This window comes from Helianthus annuus, chromosome 5 (genome assembly GCF_002127325.2).
Source record: "Helianthus annuus cultivar XRQ/B chromosome 5, HanXRQr2.0-SUNRISE, whole genome shotgun sequence".
Taxonomy (NCBI): Eukaryota; Viridiplantae; Streptophyta; class Magnoliopsida; order Asterales; family Asteraceae; genus Helianthus; species Helianthus annuus.
In genome coordinates, this window is record NC_035437.2 from 152,222,643 (window position 1) to 152,243,140 (window position 20,498).

Here is a 20,498-nt window from a genome sequence, read left to right on the forward strand (position 1 = left end):
GTGAAGCGGAGGCAAACGACAACACCAGTTAGAGTGGTGGAAACTCTTACTGTGGAGGGGAGGAGAGGAAGAGGCAGACCCAAACTGACATGGGAAGAGCAGATTAGGCATGATTTACTAGAGTTGCATCTTTCCGAGGACATGGTCCAAGACAGGACTTCATGGAGGCGTAGGATTAGGGTTAAGGACTTCTAGAGGATATTGCAATAAGGTCTTAGGGGTATTTTAGAGACGTGAGTTTTTCTTATTCTTTAAGTGAATTTACCAGCGATTGACTTCTTGTGTTTATGCCGGAATGAGGTTGTATGCTATTATACATGATTTACATTATACTGTGTCACTCTGATCACTTTCTTAGGTGACTTTTTTTTCTATATTCTATTTGTTTATATTCTTTGATTTGATGTGTTGGTATGTTGTTCGTCTTGGAGTCGGGGGTCTCTTCTGGAAGCAGCCTCTCTATCCCTAGGGATAGAGGCAAGGTCTGTCTACATCCCACCCTCCCCAGACCCTATAAGTAGCTTTGCTATTTGTGGGATTTACTGGGTATGGTTGTTGGTTTTTCGTAAATTTCTTATACTCTGACCTTGACTATATTTAAGTAGTGCAAATCGCTTTGTAGGCTAGTGGTGCAACAAAAAGAACCTGGTATGGACCCGAAACCGATTTTTTATACTTGGTTATACTATACCCGACCCTACGCATAGGGTATTAACTGGTTCCATCCCCTATGATGTATAAGTGGTTCCATACTGGGTTGTACCTGACCCAAAATCGATTAAAACCCAAAATATACCTGGAACTGGAACCAAAAATATCCAATCACTTTGTCTTCAAGTCCTAGTTCCATACATGAATCGATTATTACAATACTCGGTTTTGAACCCTCATGGCCTCATAGCTATACCTGGAACCGATTTAAAAAGAAAATAAAACCTTGTTTTGTGCACCACTTTTATAGGCCCTTCTCAACCAATTTACCGCAAATATCAATACCAGTAGAGATGCACAAACTTGGTATTTTTAATAACCGGTTTCGATTATGGAACCAGTTTCGATTTCTCTTTTTATGGGTTGGAATTGGTTGTTGCTACAACCAGTTCGGTTCCAGTTATCTGACCAAAAAACCATACCCTATGTGTCCGGTTCCGGGTAGGGTTCGATTCCGGTTCTTAAGAAACCGGGTATTAAAATACCCTATTTTTGGGTTTTTCTATACCTTAATTGTGTTTTTATCACCCTGTTTTCTCGTCTTTTTGTTTATTATTATTAAATATGCATTGTATAATGCAAAATAAATAAATAAATATAAATAAATGCACTAACATAAATTTAAAAGATAGACATTAGAATCATGTATCAGGTATAACCGGATCAGATTTCGGTTCTTGTCCGATTTTGGGTTTTAGTGTGTGGGGGGGGGGGGGGTATGATCGGTTCCGGTTCCATGTATTGAGGTCAAAATACATACCCTATCTATATCTTATTGGTAGGGTCGGTTTCAGTTTCGTGTATAGAATACCCGAATATTGAAAAAACTGGTTTCAGGTATTTTTACCGATCCGGTTTTTTGTGCACCTCTAAATACCAGCGCATACATTGCACATTTAGGCCTTATGACTAGCAAACCATGTCATGACCAAATTATGAATACACCCAATTTCATGTATGGGCTTCTAGGTCATGTATAAGTACAATGAAGTGGGCTTTCACTTATTTCACAAAATATGTTTCAATTAAAACCCACCCACCCAACATGTTTGTCAATAAAACCTTCAACTTGAGTTTTATAACATTCCACACCATTCTTTTAGTTAAAAATATACTTGCATAAATATATTTAACATTGTAGAACCATGACTGAATACTGATGTCAACAAAACCAATAATTTGACATATTGGATAACTTTAAGCATAATTTACCAATTTCACATATATTGATTATGATTATCATCCAAAAATTTCAAAGTGGTGATTATGATCATTTGTAGAAAAAGAATAGTTAGTGTCTAGAAAACAGATTTACCAAAAGTTCGCCTGAGTAGACATGTTTGCCACTTAAACATGATTGAGTTTTAGATTTACCATAGTGGCCAACATGATCATTAGTAAACAGTCATTAGTGTCTAAAACATAATTGAGCTTTAAAAACCTTTCACACGATTCTTTTGGTTAAAAGTCAATTAATGAAGCATTTTATACCTTTCAAACTGTAGATGAACAATTTTGTCAACACAACCACACATTTAACAAATTAGGTCACTTTAAGCATAAATAGCTAAAGTTCTTATTTTATTCACTTTATCACAATTGTTTTACTTGTATTAACAGTGTAACATCCAGAAAATATTTACCGATGATTATCATAAAAAAATGCTATTAGTCAAATTCACACAAATGAAACACTTCACAACCACCATCATCGTCATCAGCGAGGTGTGTAATCGGGGTGAGGAGGCCGGCCGGAGGCCATGGCCGGCGACTCCTCATCTGCCAAAGTACTAATGTCTGCTGCTGCTGGACGTTTGACAGAGAAAGAAAAAAGAGAAAAAGGCAAACAAACGCGTGTCTGATTTGGTGATGAGGCTATCACCGCCAAAAGAGGCCAATCAAGCCTCACCACCACCAAACGCCCCAATTTACTGTTCATTTCATTCAATTATTAATATGTGAAGACTCATATCCGAAGCCGGATATGATCCTCCGGGACGGAGCATAATATGTGTCCGTCCCCTCAGCTCCACCTGCACGGACCTCGCTAAGTACGTCCGTACCCTCGTAACTCCGAGGACGAAGATCACCTCAAGCGCGTACAGACGAATGACGTCATCTCAGTTGACCACTATAAATACCTCACCAAAGTACAACACCAAGTACGATTTTCTGAACCTCCGTCCTTACTTTCTCTCTCTATTTTCTCTCTCTACAAATATTTATCCTCACGCCGGAGGGTGGTCGCAGAGAGGCCCTCCTATCTCTGCGGCGAGCCTAACGGTTTTCTGTTTTGCAGGAACCTTTTTCCAAGTTTCTCAACAAGATCCAAACCCTCGTTTACAGGCTCCGGCCTGAACGCGATTCTTTGGTTCTTCAATATGTATATAATATAATATAATTTACTGTTCATTTCATTCAATTATTAATATTAATTAATATGTATATAATTCATAAAAATGCTATTAGTCAAATTAACCAAAAATCATTAAAGACATATACATGTATGTTCTTGAGTGTGCAACATGTTGAGAAGTAAATATCTAATATTTATAAGAATAGGATGCCATAATTTGGGTTGACAACCAAAAATACAATTTCTGAGGGAGAAAAAGAACTAAAAAAATCAAATATATTTGGGAAAAAAAGAACTAAAAAATCAAATATGTTTGAACTAGAGATTTCTAGTTACTTGCGATGAAAAACTATTAGAACACTCTAATTGTCTTAAAGGGCTTTATGTCGGAAATCTACCAATTTCATTGACTTTACCTTTCAATTTTGTCTACAAATGGACTCTCTTTATGATACCTTTTCATTCACCTTTTATCAAAAGCACACTACATAACTAGTGCCCTCTTTCTTCTTTCCACGTAGGCACCCAAACCATGGGTTTTTATTATATTAACTTTAGTTATACAACACATATTTTTTAGTGGTAACACTCACTCACCTCTAAAATCTACTTCAAAAATCCATCTGCTATTAATTTTGTGAGACTTAAACATATATCATTTTCGTCAGTCGTCGTAATAAACACCTAACAAAAACAATAGAAATGGGATGATGATCCCACCCCATTAGTTTATTATTATTTTTTTTTTAAATCTTCCACTTTTTTTAACATTTAACAAATAAAATAGAAAAATACTTTCATTAATATTAAAAAAACAATACATAAACTTAAAAAAAACATAAACTTAAAAAAATTCCTAATAACTTAAAAAAAAACATAAACTTATAAAAATCATCCACTTTGATGCTTCTTCATGATGTCATTTTGTAATTTTTTTAAAGTCGAGCGTTTCGGTTCGGGATAACTATCAACATCCATCGTTAATATTTCCCACTCCTTGAGCCGAACCTTATCATCGGACAATCGTAACTTTTCTCCCGCTACGCGCGACTTTTCTTCGATCGCCTGTTCCTTCGCCCTCGCCTTTTGGGCCTTGACCTCGGTGTATGTTTTAAATTGCGTCATAAACTCCTCCATCTTCAAATCGACCTTTTGCTTTTCTTTCTTTGACGCCGCCTCCTTCTTTGATTTGTCCCGGCCCGGGGGACGTTCCGCTTCCTTTACGGCGTACTCTTCTTCATCGAACTCGGCGTCGTCGTTTAAATTTATGTGACATCTGGCGTCCGATCCGCCAGCGCTATAACTACCGGACTCCGATGTTCTTTGTCGTTTTGCCATCTCCACCTCATTCGGAACCGGCGCCCATTTTGGGGCCGTTCGCATAACTTCCCACGCCCGAACGTGTGCGAACGTGGTGTGATGGTTCGTCTTGTAAACATCCAATGCCTTTTTGAACACATCCTCGTCGCTCATCCCACTACGACGCCCACTTGAATATATTTTATTATATTCTTCCGAAAACTTGTTGACGAACCCACTCATTTTTCGCCACTTAGAAGACACCGAGTCGACATCTCGATATGGCCCTTGTTCCATTAGCTCAAGAAACTTCGCCAAAACCGATTTCCAAAACCCCTCACCCGTTTGATTGTTACCTATATTGGACAAAAATATATGTTACAAAAATATATGTTAAAAAATTAATACTACAAAGTATATACTTAAAAAAATACAAGTTATTATTACGTACCTTTAATGGGGTGTGTGGACGAGCCTATATAAGCCTTCGTTAAGGCTTCTTCCTCGAGTTACGTCCATATGTTTCGGTTCGGTTTGGACGGTTGGCTTTGCTCACCCGCAACTTGCTTGCCTTTTTTCGTTTGTTTTTTTGCGGTTGGGTCTCGGGAACAACTTCAACAACATCTTCGTCGGGTTCGGTTCGAATGGGTTGCGATGGTTGTTCGGGTTGCACGGGTTGGATATTAAAAGGATTATGCATCATCAAGTGTTGTATGGTTTGAGTTTGTTGCATGTTCGCAAAAACATTCGGTGAGTTTTGGAAAGCGGCAAAAACGTTTGCGGAAAATCGACCGAATTGGTTCGGTTCCATCGTCGGATAGTACCCCGGCACCGAAAATACATTCGGGGGGTTTGGGTTGTTGGGGACTTTCGGGTTGTTCGGGTTGAAGGGATCCATGGTAGAATAATTTTTTTATAAAAAGGGAAGAATGTTTTAAAAAATGAGAGAGAGAGAGAGATGAGGTTGTAGTGGGTAAAAATGTGTGAAAAATGGTGTAAAAGTGGGAAATATATATAATATTTGGTTGGATTTTGGTAAAAAAATGAAAATATAGCCGTTTGTTTTTTTTTTTTTTTTTGAAATTGGATTTTTTTTTATTTTCAAACGGTCACATACATGGGAGAAGGCAAAACTTTTGTCTTTTTGTGCTCCGTCTCCAACGTCTTGTACACGACGGGGAGGACGAGGACCGGGGGGGGGGGGGGGGGCACGGTGTTTGGAACGACACCGTGGCTGGACGGGTGGGGGACGTTCCCCATACCGTCTAGTCTTCCCTAATGCATATTAACAATATTTGTCATCAATAGTTATTTGGTTTCTCTCCTTAAGGTCCAAAGTTCAACTCACATTAGTATTACTTTGAAGGGCATAGGAAATTAAATTTAGAACTAGGTCTCTCTGGAGGTCGTCAATTCGAAACCGAATTTTACCGCAGTGGGCCTTCGGGCAGATGGGTTTTCCCCGAAACTGGTGGCTTGGGTATACATCCAACTCTAATCGTCATGAAGGAGAGGATGCATTTACTTGATTGAGAGCGTTACAGGATGCTTATCCGGTGATTTAGTTGACCGTTAAAAAAAAACATATCAGCCATATAAGACAAAATTTAGATTAAATTTAACTTCAATCATTAGTTTTTTCCTTTACTTTTTTAATCACTCAACAAACATTATGGCTTTACCCGACAAAAAAATGTAAAAAAAAAGTTGGTGTTTTATTTAATATCATCACAATATAATACAGAAAAGTTACATGAATCATTTTAGAGGACGTTTACGATTGCATGATTGCATAATTTTGAAGTTACGGTGATTGCGGTACATACATAACCTTATTTTAGATTAGATAAAAACTTTTTAAGGAGGAGTGATGTTTATGCAAAACATACCATAAACACCTAAAAGTAAAAGTATGCAGTCTGTAGAGGTAATTTGATATAACACAATAAATCTTATATAAATAACAATAACAATTTTCATAAATTTTACAAATGCATGTCAAGTAACATAGGTGGACATTTCTGTAGAATTAGGATTATCACTAGATCATAAGGTATTCATCTCTTAGTTCATGTGTAGTGGTCAAGCCTCGTAAAAGAATTATGTGATAAGTGACAATATGTGTAAGAAAAAAGGGTTATATAACTTGAGTGGGTAGTGGAAAGGGAGATTTATATAACATGTATGTAAGAGAAATTATAGATATAAATGTATGTGTATATATATATATATGTGAGTGTGAGAGAGCAACCAATGTGTAGCGTCGCTATATGTATCACGGCTTGAATTAACCCCCCATAACCGGGGGGGGGGGGGGGAGGGGGTCAGGCGTTATGGGGTGCCATGGCCCCCTTTTCACCCCCTCATAATGGTCGACTACACATGGCCTTACATCACACCCATCCTGCAACTCTCTTTCCTTCACACCAACAGCTCCAAGTCATTTTTTTCATTTCACCTTTCCATTGCACATCTCTTCCACAACTCTCGGCATGTTTAGTGAATCATTCACCTCTTTTCCCAAAGATATGCAGCACCGCAAGACACGGGATCATGTTGCATTCGATATCCAAGGTTCCACCTCATCAATTCTTTTGGTACTGAACTGAAAATTCTTCTCATATCGTATGCTTTTAGAGGATCTGTTAGTCGTTCCAAAACAACATCACATACCCAAAGTGATGATCCTAATCACCATCACCATCCTTTACATCATCGCCACATCATAATCTTCTCCATCACCACCCTATAGGTAGGGCTGTAAACGAGCCGAGTCGAGCCGAGCTAGACCCAGCTCGAGCTCGGCTCGAACTCGATTCGAGCTGGCTCGGCTCGAGCTCGAATTTCAAATCGAGCTGAGATTTGAGGCTCGAGCTCGGCTCGATTAGAATTCGAGCTAGCTCGACTCGGCTCGATCTAGCTCGAACTAACAAAGAACCGCAAAAATTATTACTTAAAAAGCCCTTAAAAATGAATTTCTTTATAGCCTAAGGGCCATAATTGCCATTTAATTTAACCATATGGCTAAATATGCAATTATAAATAGTTTATTCACTTTCTCCTAGTCTTTACCTTCTTTTATAGGGGAGATACACCCTTAGTTTTTGTTTTCTAAGCGATGTGGGACAAAAAAATGAAGGATGTAAACCTTATCGAGCCAGCTCACGAGCTCACGAGCCGAGCCAGACCAAGCTCGAGCTCGGCTCGTTTATAAATCGAGCCGAGCCGAGCTGGCTCGTTTTCAACCGAGCCAATTTCGAGCCGAGCTTTCTTCGAGCTTTTTTCGAGCGAGTTTCGAGCGAGCTGCGAGCCACGAGTTTTTTGAACACCCCTACCTATAGGATATGGAGATGATCCTCCACATCACCCCTAGGACCAAATGCATTGAATAAATAAAGAAAGGGAGGGTTGCGGAAGACGTGGTGGATTCCACGATCTCCACGGTTGAGGCTCGTAAGGGACATGTATCGCGGCCTCCACGTCCCACATGGACACTTCACAGTCCACTCTAGGGGTGCGCAATAACCGAAATGTTAGCTGAAACCAAACAGAAATTAATCGAAAGTCGTTTATCGATTTTTTTTACAATCGGTTAACCGAAATTAATCGAACCGAACCATTTATATTTCCATATATTTCTAGATTTTATACCTCCATTTCATATATTTCATGTTTTATACTTTCATTTCATATATTTATACCTCCATTTCATTTATTTATACCTCTATTTCATATATTTAATTATTTATACCTCTATTCAATTTATTTATACAACCATTTCATGTATTTATACATCCATTTCATTTATTTATACATCTATTTCATGTATTTATACCTCCATTACATGTATTTCTAAACAAAAAATTTAACCCTTGTTTAATTTGGTTATTAACCGAACCAAAAACTGACAAACTAACCGAGTTAACGAAATGATTAACCGCTGACATCACAACCTTAATATTTTTTATTAATAATTATCAAATCAAATATTACCACTTTTTAACATATAAATTCATAGATTTATTTCATCATTAACTCATACACGATACACCACCAGAAAACCCAATCTCTCTGCAAACAAAACACACACAGTACACCGGACAAAACGCCGATCTCCGTCGTCTATTCTTCTTCTCACGGCGGCTAGGGTTTCATCTTCTTCATCAGATCCAACTTTTCACACACAAACCATCTCATTTCCTCTGATCTCTTACTTCATTCAAATCAGATCGTGCATTTTCACAATAATCAGATGAGAATGCCCGAACGATGAGCAATCACATAACCGAAGACAACGAAGATAACGACTGTTTCCACGACTCTCTTGATCGGTTACTCTCTTCCGCCACTTGCTCCTCTTCTTCCTCGTGCTCCGTTTCCGAACACGAAGATAATAATAATAATAATAAGGATGACGATGATACAGGAGGTTTGATTGATTCGAATTGCATTCCTATACCTAGGTTTCCGATGGGCGTTATTGACAATTACGATGTCTGGATCTCACGCCCGTCGTCCGTCGACGAACGCCGTATGCGGCTGCTCCGCCGCATGGGACTCAGCCGTGACTCATCTCTATTCCGCCGGAAACATTCTCTCTCCTCCACGTCAGATCAGTTACAGGTTTTGGTTTCTAATTCTTCTAACCCTAGCTTCACTCGTTCAACACCTGCTGGTTATCAACATTTTAATTGTAATAATAATAGTTCTACAAATTCACCTGTTACTGATCCTGTTACTGTATTAAAGAAATCTGTAAGTAGCAATGTTGATAATCCTGTTGTTAGTGTTAGTGTTAATGGTGATTTGGATAGTATACCGGTTGCAAATTTGGATTTGGAGACTAGAAATGACGGTGAAGTAGTGGAAACCGGTTGTTCGGATGATGCGGTTTGTTTAATTAAGAATCTGGATAATGGGAAGGAGTTTGTGGTGGATGAGGTTAGAGAGGATGGAATGTGGGGGAAGCTTAAGGAAGTTGGAACGGAGAGGCGGTTAACGATGGAAGAGTTTGAAATGTGCGTTGGGCGTTCACCGATAGTTCAGGAGTTGATGAGAAGGCAGAATGTGGAGGCTGGTGATAGGGATTTGTTGGAGGGTAACGACGGTGGGAACGGGTCTGGTTTGAAGAAGAAAAGTGGTTGGTTGAAGAACATTAAGAATGTAGCGAGTTCGGTTGCGGGGTATAGGGAAAGAAGAAGTAGTGGTGATGGAGATACTTCGTCGGAAAAAGGTGGAAGGCGGTCTAGTTCCGCGACTGATGATAGTCAAGATGTTTCATTTCATGGTCCGGAGAGGGTACGGGTTAGACAGTATGGGAAATCGTGTAAAGATTTAACAGCTTTGTTTAAAAGCCAGGAGATACAGGCGCATAGTGGATCGATCTGGACGATTAAGTTTAGTTTGGACGGGAAGTATCTTGCTAGTGCCGGTGAGGATCGGGTTATTCACGTCTGGCAAGTTGTGTCACTAGAAAGAAAAGGTGACCTTTTGTTTGATAAGCAAGAAGATGGAAATTTGAATGGTTTATCATTGTTAAATGGGTCACCGGAACCAGGTTTGGCATCACCAAATAGCCAAGTTGAAAAGAAGAAAAGAGGGAGGTTATCGATTGGCAGAAAATCTACGAGTTTGGATCATATCGTGGTGCCGGAAACCATGTTTGGGCTCTCGGAGAAACCGTTTTGTTCTTTTGAAGGACATCTGCATGATGTGCTTGACTTGTCATGGTCCAAATCTCAGGTTAACTTTCAGTAACTGCTTAAATTACTTTCGCATATTTCTTAGTTGCTTTAAATATAATTTTCTTTAGAGTAAATTGCCATTTTCGTCCCTGAGGTTTGGTCAGTTTTGCGACTTTCGTCCAAAGGTTTGTTTTTCCGCAGGTTTGAAATATTGCCATTTTCATCTAGCAAGTTAACTCCATCCATTTTTCTTCGTTAAGTCAGGGGTATTTCTGTCTTTTTTGTTAACTTAAAGGGAAATTCAGTCTAATGGATTTGGTGAGGGGTATTTTAAAAGCTTGTACATAAAGTGAAAAAGACCGAATTGCCCTTTAAGTTAACAAAAAAGACAAAAATACATGTGACTTAACGGAGAAAAATGGACGGAGTTAACGAGCCATATGAAAATGGCAATATTTCAAACCTTTTGGATCCAGATGCAAAAAAACAAACCTTTGGACGAAAGTCGCAAAACTGGCCGAACCTCAGGGACGAAAATGGCATTTTACTCCTTTCTTTATTTCGATAAATTTTTAAGAATTGCTCAATAGAGTAATTGATGTAATAAGCTATTTACATACCTTATAAAACTTCTTATTGGCAACAAATACATTTTTCAGCATTTGCTTTCATCCTCGATGGACAAAACCGTGCGGTTGTGGCATTTGTCTAACAAGTCGTGTTTGAAGATATTTTCTCACAATGACTACGGTATGATGTTTTTTATGGCCATAGGAACCAGTTTGTTCTACTTCTTGGGAATATATGCTTCTTTGTAATTGCTAAGTATCTTTTTTTTAAATTCAGTAACTTGCATTCAGTTCAATCCCGTTGATGATAGATATTTCATAAGCGGGTCACTTGATGCTAAAGTACGCATATGGAGCGTTCCTGATCATCAAGTCGTTGATTGGAATGATATGAATGAAATGGTCACTGCTGCTTGCTATACACCAGATGGTCAGGTTGTCCTTGTAGATGTTTATCCAACTACCATTTCTTTTCTTCAATACATGTTTAAATTGGTCGTTTTTTGTAGTGGTTGAAACTGGTCGGTTTGGGTACTTGCGTTGGTTGACCAACAAACATTGTTTTATAGTGTAAAGTATATAAAACACACACACACACACATATATATAGGGGAGGGATAGAAAGAAAACCCATATTAGTTAAGAAAACTAAGAAAAACCCAAATGAATGGACCTCATTGTGGCAAGTGTTACACCTTTTCGCAGACTGTATTACGTGTAACAACAAGAGGCTGCCACGTGTTACGTGTAACAGCTTTTGCAGACTTTCAGCTTTTTATGAAAAAGTAAAAGTTGTTACGTAACACGTGGCAACCTCTGGTTGTTACACGTAACACGTCTGCAAAAAGGTGTAACACGCGGCAAAAGGAGGTCCATTCATTTGGATTTCTTAGTTTTCTATATATATCTGTGTGTGTGTGTGTGTATGCATAGGGCTGTAAATGAACCGAACGTTCAGCGAACAGTTTGTGAACTGTTTGGCGGGAAGTTCGTTCGTTTAGTTAATGAACGAATACGAACAAGATATTCTGCTCGATTAACTAAATGAACGAACACGAACAAAGGTGTCGTTCGTTTGACTGCGTTTGTGAACTTTCTGTAATATGGCTGTTTACGTTCGTTCATGTTCGTATGCTTACGTTTGTTCGTGTTCGTTTGTTTATGTTAATTTCTTAAAAGTTTGTAATGTTTTTTTTTTAATTTCACTTGTGTCCGATGTTTAAGGTTAATGGTGCCTTTTTTATATTTTCAAGTTTAATGTTTGATTGTCTTCGTTTGCGTTTGTTTGTGTTCGTGACCAGTGTTCACGAATTGTTCGCGAACAACTGAAATTTCTTAACAAATGAACACGAACATAAACTTCTGTTCGACACGTGTTCGCGATCAGTTCACTAACATCTGCATTTCTTTAACGAACGAACATGAACATTGCCTCATCCGTGTTCGTTCGGTTCATTTACAGCCCCATGCATGTATGTATAAATATTAATGTGAAATTATGATTATAAGAACATATTAGTACAATAAAGGTTTAAATCTCAAGTAAAAACTATTTTGGATGTGTTCTACACTTCTTAGCTATATTTGTTGCATGATCTGTTTGAGATTAACACAACCCATGTTGATTCATTCATAACAAAATGGGTCGAAATAGCCAGCTCTAATTTGAAAACCAGATTGGTTTTATTTTATTTTTCTATGACTAGTTTCATTTATGACTAACAGAATCTTTCTTTATTATTAAAGGCTGCACTTGTTGGTTCATACAAAGGGAACTGCTGTTTATACAACACAACTGGTATGAGATGACCTATTATGTCTGTCTTTGTTTATTTCTCACTTTTTACACTAAAGTTTTACAATATATTCTGCAGAAAATAAGTTACAGCAAAAAAGCCAAATCAATCTGCGGAACAAAAAGACGAATTCCCGTCATAGGAAGATAACTGGTTTTCAGGTAAAATTAAATCTACTACCAACTTGCTTTCATAATTATGATGCTTTTTTGGTTTATTATATTTTAATTTATTATTATCAACATTAACTTTAAACTACAACTACATATTACCCTCTGCAGTTTGCGCCGGGTACTACATCAGAAGTGCTCGTGACATCTGCAGATTCACGTGTTCGTGTTGTTGACGGCCTTGATTTAGTTCACAAGTTTAAAGGTAATATTTACAAAGTTTTGTTACTCTTTTTTAACTCATGCATGTTTTTGTCACTAAAAAGATTTGGACAAGGTTTTCTGGGTCAGCCCAGCCTGTTTCGATCTATATTAAAAGTAGGGGTGCTAAACGGGTTGTGTTGGCGGGTTCAACCCGACCTGAATATTTTAAACGAACCAGAGCACAACCCTAACCCAAAAAGCGTGTCATACATTACATATGAACCCGAATAGTCGTGGGCTGACCCGAACACGATCCGTTCAACCCGAATTTTTTTATATTTTTAATTTTTTTTTCGCAAGTTATTATATTAAAATTAAAATTTATCATAACAAAACAAAAATGTATATAATGCAATTACATTTAAATTATAAAATCTTATGTCATCTCTTTTTAAGTTATAGTTATGGCATAAAATACATACATAATTTAATTTATGACATAAAATATAAATTGAAAAAATATAATATAATACAAATGGGTCAACCCGACCCCGACCCGTTTAGCTAAACGGGTTTGCGGGTTCAACCTGAAACTGACCCGAACCTGTTTAGACTAAACCCAAACCAGCGAATTTCGTGTTAGGTTCGGGTTGCGTCAGAAGTTCACACCCCTAATTAAAAGGTTAACCATTTTGACATGATCCTGTTTTGACCTCTCACCCAACCTGCCTCGATCCGTGTTGACTTTATGACAGGATTTCGCAACACAAACCGACAAGTTTCAGCCTCGGTGACTTCAAACGGGAGATATGTGGTTTGTGCAAGTGAGGATTCCCACGTTTACGTTTGGAAACATGAAGGTGATGCGCGTGCTAGCAGACACAAAGGTGTAACCGTTACTCATTCTTATGAGCATTTCCATTGTCAAGATGTATCAATAGCCATTCCGTGGCCCGGTAAAACCGACACTTGGGGTTTCCAAAACGGGCTTTCCGGAGAACCCAATAGGCTCGCCACCGACCACTTTGATGACATTTCAGCAATGAACCATCCACCAACTCCCGAAGATCAAATTGGTAGCAGCCCGTTTCATGGAATCATTACTAGTGCAAGCAACGGGTACTTTTTCGATCGGTTTTCTGCCACATGGCCCGAGGAAAAACTTGTTTCGGCTTTGAAGAACCCGAATAAACTTACAAGTGCTGATTTTACAAATGGGTCGAGCTTGAGTAAGTCGGGGTGGGGTATGGTGATTGTGACGGCTGGGCTTCATGGGGAAATTAGAACGTTCCAAAATTTTGGACTGCCAGTTCGAATATAGACGGGCTGAACTAGTTTTGACATAAAGGTGCAAGGACCTTTGGGATGGGTTCATCGGGTTCATCTGCAACACCGCCACAAGTGAATCGAGTTCATTCTTGTGTGAATCGGGATGGATTTTTGTCTGGTGAACCCAGGAGTGATACCAAAGAAGCACGTGGGAAAAGGGTTGGAAATTGGGTTCGGGTTCAAAAGGGTTTCAATGAGGTGTCACTGTACGGTTGTTTCGTTGTTTTAGGTTCGTTGGGGTCATCAGGTAACACCCGTCACACCCTAAGGCCCGGCCCGAGTTTGCGAGGCTTGTTATTCGGAAATTTGTATAGATGTTTCCTTGATTTGTAATATTTTAGCATATATGGTGTAAAAGGAATTAGAGTTGGTTAGGGAAAAAGTACAAGGAAATTGAAAAGAAAAATGAAGACAATTATCGGTTTGGTAGAGTTAATATCAAATTGGAATTAGAGTTAATTGCCATTTATGTGTGTATCCTTTGGTACTATGTGATAGGTGTATAAACCTGATTGGTTGTTTTTTTTTTTTTCATAATCATTATATTAGGTTTAATCTTATTTTATAATCTAAGGGCACTTGGGCGCTACGTGGTGGGTCTTCCACCACGCATTGTTTAACGTGGAACACCGCCGCCACCCAAATCGACCACACGTGAACATGAAAACGCGTTATAGTTATCACGTGTGAAGACGATGGTTGTTACCATTGATTTCGAACATTATGTTACCGTTGGACATGAGAAAATGTTGGGATTGAACCCTATCAGAGGAACAGATAATGAGAGCCAAAACCGGTTCACAACAGTGGATTCATCATAAGCAGCGACTTTCCCCTTGAAAGTGGTTATAACATCTGATGGCCCTTATCCACTGTTCGTATACTACAACTGCTGTCCATTAAGCACTGCTTGGGTACAACAACTGCTGAAGACAAAGTGCTGCTCATAAATCAACTGCCCTAAGTCAAGTGCTGCTAAAGACCAAGGCCCTGCTTGAAATGAAGCCGTGGTATGAAGAAACAGTTGTTTACTTTGTCTATTGTAATAGTATCAGTGTTTAGCTAGCAGTAATTATATGTATCAGTGGTTACAGGTTGCTAGATGTCACTTTCATGGTGACGTCAGCTTAGATGCTTCAGTAGTTTGATTTGCCTATAAATGGAACAGTACCCTGTACTGTTACATTTGATTGACTGAGTGAGTTCTTCTCCTCCAATCCTTTCATCTTATGCAATCAACCATGGAGCATCAGGCTGAGGGGGAGTTTAGTTTGTAAGCATACTCTGTAATCTTTTGATTTGTATTGTAATCATTCGACTCAATGAAAAACATGTCTTTATCAAAACTATTTTCCTCTTTGATTGTGTTTACAAAGTTTGTGTTCATTTCCGCTGCATAAATCATTGAATCATGTTTATTCATTGTTCATCTATTACAAACAAACACAATCATGAGTGCCTCCGATCCTAACAATTGGTATCAGAGCTTGGACAGTCAGATTCGATCTAACAATCAATTTGACATAACAGTTCAGCTCAAAATTCATTGATGCTAAGGTTGATTGTATTTTGTTGAAAAACAGAGTAACGAGTGAGCACGTTCAAAGTTACTATTCAAAACTCTATAAAACAACCAAGATGTCATAAGACACACAAACTTCTTATAACAAGTGATATCATGCATAAACCACCTATAGTGTTCAGATCTTAAAATATGTCCGATAATTATGGTATAATCATTTTCTTTACAAAATTGATCTCAAGTGTTGGTATGAAGTTTGTGTTGTTTCAACCATGTTTAATACTAAGGTGTGAACCTCTGGTCAACAAAAACCTAATGTCATAAAAACATTAGTGTTTTTGTTAACATAAAAGGAAGGAAATTAAAACCTTAGTTATTAAATCTTATGTGTTGAAAAACAGGTTGAGAATCCTGTTAAAAAGGATCAAATCAACTTTGTTAAGAACACATTAAGAAAATCAAGTGTTAAAATAGACTAAATCATATGTAATGTGAGATTTGACATAAGCATGTGCAAAAATGTCCAAGTCTTTCCAAACATTGCTGTAAAATGTTTCTGGTCTAAGTATTGCTTCAATAAAAACCTCCCAGTAATTATTTTAGTACTTATGAATGGAAAAGGTAAACAGGGAAAAAGAAATATCACAAAATCTCAAAAGTGTGTTTATTTCAAAACTTTTGAAGTCAAAAGAAAAGAATATAGATGCAAAACACTTATGAGTTCAAAATTGGGTAAACAATGGTCATCAAGCAGCTGTGTGCATTCATTGATTCAGGGAAGTTCAGGAAACAATAGTATCACCAGTGATTAAACTTAAAAGAGGACTAGGCAAGTTTTTCAGTGTCATCACATGGTAACAAAGTCTATAATAGGACTTTCAAAACCTATGTGTACATGTTTCCTCATTTTTGCAATCAATTGACAAGGAAATGGTCTCAAACAGTGGTTATTATAATATATTTCAAATCATTGACCAATTTCTTAAAACTTGAGAATGGTATGACTATGAGTTTTAATTGGAAAATATACCAGATCTTTTTTGATGTTGTTTTCAGAATAACCTTTAATTATTTTTTTTTCTTGAAAAGGTTTTTCTCAATAAAACAGGATATATTATTCATTATTTTTTTAGAATGATATATTCTGTATTTTTACCTCTTTTTGGTAGTAAAAATTTCAATCTCCTGTCAGGATGTAAAACCCTTATTTTTTGTGGTGATACTATCCTTGAAAATAGATCAAAAGGAAATTGTACAAGTGTCAAGATCATGTCAAAATCAAGTTTGTTTTAACACAGATCAAAGATTGATTGCTAACAGACCTTAAAATACTTGGATACTCATGTCAAAATTAAAAATTATGACTCAAAATGAGCAGCCATTGTAAAAAGAGTTTTCATCATCTGGTGTACTAAACCACTGTCAGGAATTTATAAAAGCTTCAAAACTTGAAATAGACATGTGGCAAAATCTTGAATACATATTCCTGTAAAAACTGCTGACATACAAATCTAAACAATTTACATCTAAAATGTATTTTGTTGAGGATAGCATTCTTGCAGATATTTCATAAATCACCATCAACAGATGTTGGACATGATATTTTGGTTACACAAGACAAAATCATTCCCCTCATCTGAACAAGCAGATGCTCAAAACTTTTGTCAAAGGCTTATTTACTGTTGCAAACAGTTGCTGATGTAATAGTCGTTCAAATCTTTACCATTTTTTTACCCCTAACTACTATTGTGCTCAAACATCTGATTTCTAAATACTGTCCACTGCTGAAAGTCAACAACTGTTCTCTCATATTCTTGATAAGCACTGTTGTTCAAAATCAGTGTTTTATCCACTGATGTACTATCCACTGATAGTAAAAATCACCCACTGCTTTCATATTGTTACCGTTGTAACCACTGATCTTCTTCCATCAGTGGTTCCCAAAACAACTGTCCTCCATTATTCATCTTTTCATCAGAGGTTGGCATGTGGTCAGTTTCTAGTCTTCAGATCTTTGTAACCGCTGCCACCTCAGCACTCACTTTTTCCCCAAATAAAACCCTGTCCAAAACCCCATACAGGGTTTTACACTGTCGAATTGAATTCCAAAATTCTCTTCTCAGAGCAGTTTCCAACTTTCCATCTCAAATCATTCTTCTTTCTTCTTCATCAAAATGATGAAATCAAAATCAAAATCATCCTCATCTTCCAAAGAGGTCACTCAAATGGCCGCTGAATCCATTGAAATCCCATACAAATCCCCTCACAATTACTTGGGTTTACTCACTAAACCCACCACCACCAACACCTTCGATTCCATCATCGACATCTTGTCTGCATTAAAGTACAAAACTTTGCTAACAACAGATGCTCCAATTTACCAACAAACCCAAAGAGAGTTTTGGAAAAATGCTACCCTTGACAAACAAGGCGAGACCGTCATAGCCATCAACTCTTCCATACAGGGTAAACAGATTCAAATTACTCCACAATCCATCTCGGAAGTCTTTAAATTCGATAATCAGCAAGGTAAAACTTCTTTTCCTAAAAACGAGTTGAAAACTGATTTTCTGGAAAGGGTATGCAGAACAAACAAAAAGGGATACCTTACAAAAAGGTTTCTTCCCTTCCGCACCTAGGTTTTTATTTCACACTCTTTTGATGTGTATTTCAAATAAAACAACTGCTTTTAACGAAATACCATTAAAGATCCAATGTCTGGGTTATGTCATTTTACATAATGAAAATTATAACTATTCCTAGGAGATCTTTGATGATTTGGTAAAGAATGTTGATAGCAAATCATTTCTACTTTTTCCAAGGTTTCTAAGCTACTATTTTAAACAAAATTTGGAAAAGAAAATGAAAATTTGCTCAAACAAGGTGTTTATTTTCAAATAAATGGTTTTAACGCCTGAAACATTCACTAGAATGTTAACACCTACAAAAACAAAAGCAAAGGTGCCTGAGCAGAATTTAGCAGCTACCACTGCTCCTCAGGTATCAGCTGCTGAGCCCACTGCTCCTGGTGATCATAGCAGCACAACCACTGCTATGAAATCCACACCTGCCATTACCAAAAAGACCAAAAAGAAATCATACAAAAAGCCCCCCAAACCCAAATCAAAGGCAACTCTGGAAGATGAGATCCCAGAGCCACTGCCAGTGACAACACAAATGTCACCTACAACCATTGCTGCTACTTCCTCACAGCAGATGGAAGAAAGATCTCCACCTTTGCCTCAAACTCCTCCTGCGTCATCACAAAAGGATCAGGTTGTAAACATAGGGACCCCACATTATAAGCTCTGGACCCAATTGGATCGATCTTCCTCAGTCCTGATCCCAAGGGCATGTCTTTTTCAACGCCCCTATCTTCACCCCTTTCATTACCACAATCTATTATACCCTTGTTGCATGCAGTTGATATAGTACAGACACAAACCAGTTCCTCTCAATCACCTATCACTGAGAGTACACTCCCACAAGTGACTGGGCCTGATACTCATACCTCTGCTATCCCAGCAACAATTGAGGAGGTTACACTGCAGGAATTACAAGTAATTCCTGATAGTAGTCAAGTGGAGCAGCCACTACAAGTGTTAAACCCACTGGTTTACACTTGGACAGTGGTTACATTAATAAGACTCCCTTGAAGGCAATGCCTTCTATAGCACCTCTGAGAACCACCAGTGAGTTTGTTATGACCACTGGTACCTTCAAAAGGCTATCAAGTGCTGAAGGAAGAAGACCCTAGTACCAAGAAAAAGGGGCATCAGTGGATAATGTTTGGAGTACACTCCCTGCATCAACCACTGTTACAACCACTGCTAGTGGGAAATCAGATGATCCCATTAAATTGGGTGATGGTTTAAAGTACCTAGAATTGACGGATAGAGTTGAAAAACTGGATACCTCTGTTGCAGAAATCAAAGAAATGCTGCATCAGTTGTTGAAAGTTCAAAAGGTGCAACCCACTGCTTTTCCAACTCAAGCACCTGCTCCACCACAAGCACCTGCTGCAGATGAGTTATGGACTCTATTTCAACCTTTTCTCCATCAACAAAAACAAATGGCTGATCAACAGCATGCAATACATGTACAAGAGCTGAGAAACATTATGGAGTCCAGGTTCAAAAACACCCAAGCTGATATCAAGGCTATAAAGGCCCATATTTGAAAACCACTGGCACTGCTCTTCCAACTGTCCTCTTCATTGATCAACTTCCCCCAGATAATGCCAAAAAGGGGAAGAAAATTCAAGAGTGGAAGAAGAAGGGAATATATGATGGTCTTTACATTGAACTAGAAAAGGATGCCATGACTAGAAAGATTCCCTTGCCAGATGGTAGCAAAAAGATTGATGTTACCACAAATGCACTTGCTGAAGCACTAGCTAGTGTAAAAAGGGACAGAGCGGCAAAGGACATGTCCATGTGGAATGAGGAGAAAAAAAGCTTATATGGAGCTGAATGCGCAGGGTTGTTCTGAGCCAGAGGATGTTCAAAATCCTGTGCCAAAAAGAAATCCCACTAGAAAAGTGAGGGAACCCAAATCCATACCATCCAGACCCACAAAGCATACTCCCAAACCATCGTCCAAAAGCCCCCAACATCAATCTTCCACCCAAACAACTGTTGTAACACCTGTTGTATCAACAACTGCCGATATTTCAGTGGTTTCAACAACTGTCAGCCAAACACATGCCATCACTTCAACACACACCACTTCAACACACACCATAACCACTGCCTTACCACTACCACCACATAAAATCACCTCACCACCAAAAGCCATCACTTCAACCACATCACCACCCATCAAATCACCACCTCGCTCAAAAGCAGAAGACATCTACTGACACATCAGTAGTTGTAATGACAATAGAGGTTGAAACACCAGTTGTTTCAATGGCTGT

The 20,498-nt window shown here is 38.2% G+C and overlaps 2 protein-coding genes across 2 annotated transcripts; one reads left to right on the forward strand and one right to left on the reverse strand.

Annotated features, from left to right (window-relative positions):
- Window positions 1–3,958: 3,958 nt before the first annotated feature.
- On the reverse strand, window positions 3,959–5,177 carry LOC110943954 (glutathione S-transferase T2-like). The gene is made up of 2 exons (XM_022185684.1): window positions 4,880–5,177; window positions 3,959–4,722 (listed from the first exon to the last, which is right to left on the reverse strand). Exons 1-2 carry the CDS (start codon window positions 5,175–5,177, stop codon window positions 3,959–3,961), a joined length of 1,062 nt encoding a protein of 353 aa, XP_022041376.1.
- A 3,227-nt stretch (window positions 5,178–8,404) lies between these two features.
- Window positions 8,405–14,535, forward strand: LOC110941855 (WD repeat-containing protein 44). The gene is made up of 7 exons (XM_022183537.2): window positions 8,405–10,108; window positions 10,710–10,800; window positions 10,897–11,054; window positions 12,366–12,417; window positions 12,494–12,576; window positions 12,697–12,790; window positions 13,485–14,535. Exons 1-7 carry the CDS (start codon window positions 8,636–8,638, stop codon window positions 14,048–14,050), a joined length of 2,517 nt encoding a protein of 838 aa, XP_022039229.1. The 5' UTR covers window positions 8,405–8,635; the 3' UTR covers window positions 14,051–14,535.
- The last annotated feature ends 5,963 nt before the right edge of the window (window positions 14,536–20,498 follow it).